We start from the raw sequence: 8,227 nt of genomic DNA on the forward strand, positions 1-8,227 counted from the left end.
GTCAAAAGTTGGACTTCATGGTTGGGCAAAAAGCCTCCATAAACATAGAGATTTTTTAATTTAGGTCAACCTCTCAGCTCAACTTTGTCCTCTTTTTTTTTTTACCTGAGTTTAGAAAGACAAAAACTGCTCTGAGAGCATCCAAGTGACCAGACCATGTAGTCATACATGGGACATGGGAGAAGGTAAAAAAGCTTCCAGTACCTAAATATTTTTAACCTGTTCTCCCCTAAAAACATTGAAGGCCCTGCTTGGGAGATCCATGGAAGATGTGAGCTGTCTTCTTTGGGGGATAAAAGTTTCTGATGATAACTCAGAGGTGAAGAGAATTGAATTTCATTGCTGAGCTTTTACCAAATTGAGCAAGAAAGAAAAGTAGAGTAAGGAAATATTTCTCCCTCAAACTAGGGAGGGGATGAATGGATTGTGGGCTCCTCTCTCTCCCATCCTTTAATCACTGTTTGTATTGATTGAAACTTTTCATCTGCCTCTTTCACGATTAAGCAGTTAAGGCATTAATGGTGCTTAAAGTAATGGCCGTGCCAGACTTTTCTTTCCAAATGTGGTTAATAATTTTATTAGAGCTCCCATTGAAAGGGGATTATGGTGTGAAATAAAGTGTTTTAAATTCATCTCTTAAATTCTTAGTAGCTGGAGGCAGTGAAGTTGCAGCCAGATGGAAGAGAAACAGGCACAGAGGGGAAGGGAAAGCGATGGAAAAAATGAAGAAACGCTGAAAGGAATCTCTCTGGAATTTTCCTGTTGGTGTAGAGTTGGGAAGAAAGTTCTTCCTGACTTCAGGATCAGAGTGTGGTCCTCCAGAAACCACTGATGCATGTGTTTTTTTCTAGTTCCTATTACACTTCAACCTAGCCAGCCCCTTGGTTGTTACTGGCCTTCGGGAGCTTGGAATAAGTTTCCTAAAAAAGATGAAATTTAAAAAAAAAAAAAAAAAACCAAACCCAAAAACCCCAACACATAATTATTCGGTGAAGCACTGACCAAATACTAAACTGATCATTAATTAGGAATACCCTGTCTTCTTTATCAGCCCTCCTGTCACTGCCTTGTTTGCCAGTATTTGTGGTGAGTGTATGTTAGATCCTGGGAGCACCCAAAAATTGTAGGAATGGGATGAGATTGGAATACTTCACTTGTATCCCAACTTTATTTTGCTCTGGAGCACCTGGGTAGTGTATGGGAACTCTCTAGAGAACAGCATGTTTGAAAGTACCTTAACCTATGAGCACGTGTTCCACTGGGACTTGAAACAGCATATAGAGACACTGCTGATAGCACAGTGTGCTTCTCTCGTTCAGGTGAATATCAAGATACCTCCTAGTGATGAAAATAATTTAGAGGTCATGAAGTCTGGGCGTTATTACATCATTTTACTAGGCAAAAGCATCAGTGTGACCTGGGATCTGGCCATGGGAGTCTCTGTTATCTTAAAAGACAATTTCCAAGTAAGTGTTGTTTGTTTGTTTGTTGTTGTTTTTGGTGGTTTTTTTTTTTTTTTTTGCTTCTTATTCTTGCTAAAGAATGCACTTACCCTCTCTCTGGGGTATAGCATTTTTTTTTTTTAATGCAGATTACTGATAGATTTCCATGGAGCATTAGGCACTTGCTTGGAAATAGAGGCTTTTCGTTGGTAATACCATTAGACTGGTCTTGCTTTCCTGGTAGTTCAATTGTAAGGTGTAAATCCTGGCTCATTGGAGGTGAGCTATGGCAGAAAGGATGAATGCTGAGATGCCTCAGAATAACTCAAGGTGCCTTGAGTGATTTCTTCTGGATTCAGGAAGAGCAGTGTAAGGAGCCAGGTTCCTGAGGACTGTTCATCTCCAGAAATAAAATGTACAGCCAGCAGGCACTGCTGATTGTTGTTGTCTTGCTTTCTGGAGACAGTGTGGTCCTACTTTCAGCTAAGCAGAATGGGAACAAGAGCTAAACTTCTCTGTGAAAGACTATGTCTAGGCAAGACCCTGGGTAATTCAGCTTTTAAGCCTCATGGCATTAAAGCTCTAGGCTAAAAAGACTTCTTAACAAAACCCTAAGCCAGTCTAAGATGTTTATGTGGTTTGTGTTTCTTTTCCCTGCAAGGATCGAGTGTGTGGTCTGTGTGGAAATTTCGATGGAGTCCAAAACAATGATTTGACCAGCAGCAGTGAACATCTTGAAGTCGATCCAGTTGACTTTGGGAATTCTTGGAAAGTTAATCCATCCTGTGCTGATGTTGAAAAGGTGAGCGTGAATGAACTGTGAAAACTAATTAATGTGGGTTTACAGTATCACTCAGGAGCCGGCAAAGGGTTTTGGAAGGATAAAAACAAGTAGAAATTAACTCCCTTCCCTGTGTTTTTGCCAAATAATGTTATTTCTTGAAATCTGATAAAAGATCAATTAACCTACACAAAGCTACTGTGCTGCCTGGCTTCAGATGAATGTCAGAACAGCCAATCTGTGTGGTAGGAGCTGTTCACAGAGTTATCCAGCCCAGATGCTTGAAATCCAGGTGTAACTGGAAATCTCATTTTGCAGTTCAACCTAAAGAAAACCAGCTGTAATTTTCAGTCGTGGGGAATTCAGGTAAAAATTTCATATTTCCCTACCCAAATTTCTACAACCCAAATCTTAGTCTGTCCATTACAAGCAACAGAATACATAGGTTAATTTATTTCTATTTGCTTCTCATTCTTTTTCTAAAGAACACTCAGTTATTGTTTTAAAATTGGAAAGGCTTGAACAGAAAGACCAGGATGTGAGACTTTATTGCCATCTATGGTTGCATCTGAATTTTGAGGAGGGTACCTGCTACCTGGAAGTGTTATTTGTGTCCCAGTGCTGGAGATTTCATAGGGTACTAATTAAATTACGCATGAGAGTCTGTGTTCTCTTTTTCCAAGTACAGACTTCTGAAAGAATGGAACTGAGTAATAAATTTGTATTGAGCTGGCAAATAAGAACCCATAATATTTCCAAATCAAAAAGCGTGAGGAAACAGCTTGAAGACAACTTGTTTTGACATTTGTAGAATGAAACATCTCATTCAACTGATGGTTTTTAAGGCTGAAAACTTTTTCTTGAAAATTTGACCAAATGGTCAGAGAAGGGTGGGGGCAAGAAAAAAGCCTTTTTTAGATCTCTTAAGAAAATACTTAAATTATCAGAAAATTGAAATGAAACATTTATTCTTGATTCCATGAAATCTTTTGGGTTACTTTGCTAATTATGTGCCACAGTTAGTCAATAGTGACGTAGCCACAGTGTTTCTGAATGCTAAATGTCACTTTGTTCATGTGAACTGGTTGGACCACAGAGGAGTTTGCAACACTGAGGAGTAAAACTGAGAGGGAGCAGCTTGACATTTCAGTGTAACAGCCACAGGACAGAACCTGTAGAGTGTCACAGTGATAAATGTCATGTCAGTGCTGGTGCTCTGTGCTCTTAGATAAACTAAATGGGAGAGAGAGAGAGACTCCTGAACCATTCAGCAGTGACCTTGGATGTTGTCTGCTGAAGACTGGTCGTATTTTTGAGCCTGGTTGACCTTCTGCAGAGATGTAGATGATCATTTTTCAGGATGAGTGTTTGGTACAGAGGATCTTCCTGTTACCAAAATGTGTAAGTTAAAACTGCAGTGTACAAGCAAGAGCTGGAGAAAATCTAGAGGGTGATCTGCTGTGCCCTGCATTCTGCCATGGCAGGATCTGCGCCTGTTGCAAAACAAGTCGAAACTTTACTCAAAGAAACAATTTCCTTTGTCATGAAAAATTGCTCGTGAGCCTCTTGCTTCAGTTTGAGGAGCTCTGAGGTCTTAAAGGCGAGGCTAATGCAATCTCTACTTGTCTCTTACAATATTAAGCCTAACCTGGAACAGGCCTTGATGTCTCCGCTGTGTGGTGGAAACATAGTGAAGCAGATGATGGTGGAAACATCATGCAGCATTTTGTCTGGAAATCTCTTCAAAGAGTGCAAAAAATTTGTGAGTATTGAGCCACGTGTTTCACATTCTCCAGTTCTGTGTGGTCTGTGCTGACACTGGTGAGTAGTTAAGGGGAGAGGTGTGGTTGTGCTGACATGGGATGTGCGGGGAGTTGACTCATATTCTCATCTCTCACCCTGTCCTGTAGCTGATGCTTCCTGGGAAAATGCAGGATACTACCTGGGAATTAGCCATAAAGTAACTGGGGGAGATTTTACAGTACAGCCCGCAGACTGGCACATGAAGTGAAGGACAAGGGTTGAGACTTGAGGGAAGGGGAGGCAGAGCTAATACAACACCCAAGGTTGTATTAGAGAGGGATGGGAGCGAGGCCTAAAATCACGTAAAATTATTTCATATGGGGAATAGTAAGAGACAACAAACTGCTGTTTATATAGCAACTTTGAGGGCATGGTTTTGCTGATGTCAGGAGGAATATCCACACCAATTTAGGTGGTACCTCAACCTTGGCAAGTGGAGCAGCCAAACCATCTGAAGGTTAATTATGTCCAGAAGAAGGAGACAAAGGGAATCTCTGAGTGCACTGTGCCCCACGTTTCTCTTTTGTAGGTGAATCCTGAGCCCTACATAGACATCTGCATGTATGACACCTGTGCTTGTGAGTCTATTGGGGACTGTGCCTGTTTCTGTGACACCATCTCTGCCTACGCTCACGTCTGTGCTCAGAAAGGGATCGCTGTTCACTGGAGGTCACAGACCCTGTGCCGTAAGTGCTGGGGACACGGGGAAGAACTGGGTGAAAAGGGTCAGGATTGTGGCTCAGATGAGCTGGTCAGGCTTAGCTCTGCTCCCACTGATGTCCAGAGAACTTCACCTTAATGGGGCTGAGCTGGCAGCTCACGCTGGCATTTCCGCTCCCTTTTCTGTTTTTGTTCAGAGCCACGCCTCAAAAACCCATTCCATCAGTTAGGGGAGGTGATAGTCTGTGGTGCAAACAAAGAAATGTTTTCTGTAAAATATCTATATATATCTATATATATAGATATATATATATCTGTACATTAATTAACGTTTAAAGTTTGGGGTGTTTTTGCATTTGCTGTTATCAACCCCAAATATCTCTGGTCTAGAGCAAGTATTTCATTATGTACAAAAAAGATGCAAGTGTGAAGAAGTGGCCTGCCTTGCATGTAGTAAAAAAAAAAACCACAACCAAACACCAAAACAACAAACCCAAAATCAAACCAAAACAAAAGCGGTTAAAGGTGGAAATATTTGTTTTTCTAGGTATGTGTGCTCCACTTTATATGACCCTTGCTGCCATAGTTCTGAGAGGCATGGCGAATAAATGCTCTGGTCTGATATTTTTTGCCTCTGATTCTTTCCCTGCGTAGCACAAAGCTGTGAGGACCTGAATAAAAATGAATTAGACTACCAGTGTGAATGGAGATATAACAGCTGTGGGCCTGCTTGTCCCATAACGTGCCAGCACCCACAGCCTTTGGAGTGTCCCCTGCAGTGTGTGGAAGGATGCCATGTACACTGTCCTGCAGGTAAGTCCATCTTTTGCTTTACTTAAACAGTTACTTTTTTTTTTTCCTCCTTAACAGGCTTATTGACGTGCTTTTACCAGAATTGGTAGAAGGTTTGAGCCCACCTGAGAAGCCTCGTTGTGTTTTTAGTGCAATGTTTGGCTTTAAAATTCCTGAAAATTGGCATCTTCTTACTACTGTGCTATTTTGTAACAGGGAAAATACTTGATGAACTGTCCCTGGATTGTGTCAGTCCAGAAGACTGTCCCGTGTGTGCAGTTGGAGATGACAAGATCCCACATGGAAGGAGAGTAGTTTTGAACAGAGATGATCTACAGCGCTGTCAGTCTTGGTATGACGAGTTTATGCAGTGAATGTTGAATGGGATGAAGGGAGAGGGATGAACTACATCCACATTAATAAGCTTATGGATGTAACTTTAAATACATCACTGAAAAAGAAGCTTGGAAAGCAGTTTTTACATCAATTCCCCTTCACAGAGAACCCAAAGCTGAAGTTTTTCAGCGACGGTGGGGATTATAGGATGCCAACTGAACTAAAATCCATAAATTCCTTTCAGAAAAGACCTTTTCCCATGTGTAGGTGGCCCTACTGGCTTGAGATGTTCCCGTTCTTTTTGTGCAACGTGTGATTCAACACCAGTAAAGCTGTCAGGCTCTTTCCCTCTGCCAGCGCTAAAAAATATCCTGCGTACGGCGCTGGGTCCCAACATGCACTCAGTGCAGGACTTGCTGAGATGATTAGCAGTTGGAATTGTGCACTGTTACTGGAAAACCAATTTCCATGAGATTTTAAGATCCTGCGTGCACGGGTTTCCAAATGTGATGGAATGCAGGGCAAGGGTGCTGGGCACTTGCGTCCTGTATAAAGCCTCATGGCACACTATGCAGTATCTGAAAGTTTGGCATTCTCCAGGTGCCTGGACCCTCGTGGACACTTTCACCAGTCACTTACAACGCTGTGAATACAGGAGATTTTTTTCCATCCTGTAAACTGATGGGATTTAATGCAAAGCGAACTGTAAAACCGCAGCAGTGATTAGGCCAGACTAACACCTTAAACTCTGAGTGCTCTGAACCTCACAGAAGCTCTAAATGGGTACAAACTTCCAATTCCTGGTCTCTTGCCAGAGCTCACTTATGTCTGTGCTATAAACCCAGGGCTTGAGCTCTAAGGCTAATCAATTAAATATATATTTTTTAGCAATGTACACAAAGAACCTTGAATTCCATTGAAAGGTCAAGAAAGAGTCTCCATAAATGAGTCTCTGTTCCCTAATTTTTGTAATCCTCAATAATAATTTATCTTAAATGTTGATATGCTGGCCACTGCTCACAAAAGATTTCAGAACATTAGGAAAACTTACCTCACCAGGGAAACATCCTTTTGCATAACTGTCACCTAATTTAGATGCCTACACCATCTGTACAAACAATAGAAAATATTGCACAAAAATGAATTTCATAGCAAATATCCAAAGGAAATTGGAAACTAGAAGAGCCTTGTTCATATTAGGACTAAAATAATAAATCTTCTGCTCCTGTATGTTAATGCCAGAAGTAGCTGTGCATTTTGCAATTAGGAAGATGCTAAAATAAGCTTGAAGGGAGCAGAATAATTAAACTAAGACAACTTAAATGAGGGTGCCATGTGTAAAGTGAAGCATTTTCCTGAAAAAAATGGCACCTTCTTCCATTATTGACTCTCTCTCCCTCAGTGGGATGGGGGAAAGGATCAGGAAAAAAGACTTGCTAAAGGTGGATGAATTATAAACAAGTTCCTGGAAGGTGGAGGGTGACAGAGGTGAGAAAGCTCACGGTGGTACAGAAGGGTAAATAATGGAAAAGGCAGAGATGGGGGAAAAGAAAAATAGGAACTGATATGGGAAGGGAAAAATGGAGGTGAGTAGAAACATTGAGGGAATATAATAGGGCTAAAAAGAGATAAGTATAGTGGAAATAAACCATTTAATGTGAGAAAAGGGACTGAAAGAAATAATGGAGGAAGGTAAAAGACATAAAAAACAACGTGCCAAATGTTGTATTCAAAACAAAATGAAACCAGGAAGAAAACCCAGGAATTCAGAGCACTTCAGAGGAAGAAAAAAAGACTTAATTTCACCAGGGTTAAAATGTGGATAAACCAGCCCCCTGCACAAAATCTGCGGAGTATCAGAGCTAAACCACCTTTCCTACTCTAGGATTTTACTTTTTTTAAATTTTTTTTTAATTATTATTTCTGTGTGGGTGGGTTTGTTTTTTTTTTATTTTTTTTTTATTTTATTTTGTTACTTTGCTTTAGCTGCCTCCAGTTTGCCTCATGGTTTGCTTCCTTGTCGAGCACACCAGATTAACCAGTTCAGTCCACCAGCGGCTTGTAGGCATCTGTGCTGATGCTCAGTGGGTTCCCAGACAGTTTTCAGACGTGGATTTTACACAGTTTGCCAAAGGCTGATGTAAGGACAAACGTGCATAGACATGTAGGATTTAGCTGTACAATACCTTGAGGGGAGTTGTGGGGAAATGGGCTGGGGGGGGGGGAATCATTCACATCATACTTTATTTTTGTTGTGCTTTTGAAATATTTAGTCGGTTTTGTATGAACGCTCTTTTATTTTGTGTGGGCGATGTGTTATTATAAGCATTATTATTTACAGTTACTTCCAATTTTTGCAGTCTGTGTGAAGGGAAGAACTTAACCTGTGTAGCCTGTGAGCCCGTGGAGAGCA

General features: G+C 41.0%; 1 protein-coding gene across 1 annotated transcript in view; it reads left to right on the forward strand.

Moving 5' to 3' along the window:
• Positions 1 to 8,223, forward strand: part of VWF (von Willebrand factor) — a gene marked incomplete at its 3' end in the record, with an annotated part of 63,101 nt that extends 54,878 nt beyond the window's left edge. The window contains exons 22-28 of the mRNA XM_027906770.1: positions 1,320 to 1,466; positions 2,104 to 2,244; positions 3,866 to 3,985; positions 4,556 to 4,712; positions 5,341 to 5,499; positions 5,695 to 5,830; positions 8,175 to 8,223. Of these exons, the coding sequence (XP_027762571.1) occupies positions 1,320 to 1,466; positions 2,104 to 2,244; positions 3,866 to 3,985; positions 4,556 to 4,712; positions 5,341 to 5,499; positions 5,695 to 5,830; positions 8,175 to 8,223 (909 nt within the window). The remainder of the gene's footprint in view (positions 1 to 1,319; positions 1,467 to 2,103; positions 2,245 to 3,865; positions 3,986 to 4,555; positions 4,713 to 5,340; positions 5,500 to 5,694; positions 5,831 to 8,174) is intronic.
• Between the last annotated feature and the right edge of the window lie 4 nt (positions 8,224 to 8,227).

Source organism: Empidonax traillii, unplaced genomic scaffold, assembly GCF_003031625.1.
Source record: "Empidonax traillii isolate 1590-97213 ecotype Southwest subspecies unplaced genomic scaffold, ASM303162v1 scaffold1355:size217225, whole genome shotgun sequence".
NCBI classification, from domain to species: Eukaryota; Metazoa; Chordata; class Aves; order Passeriformes; family Tyrannidae; genus Empidonax; species Empidonax traillii.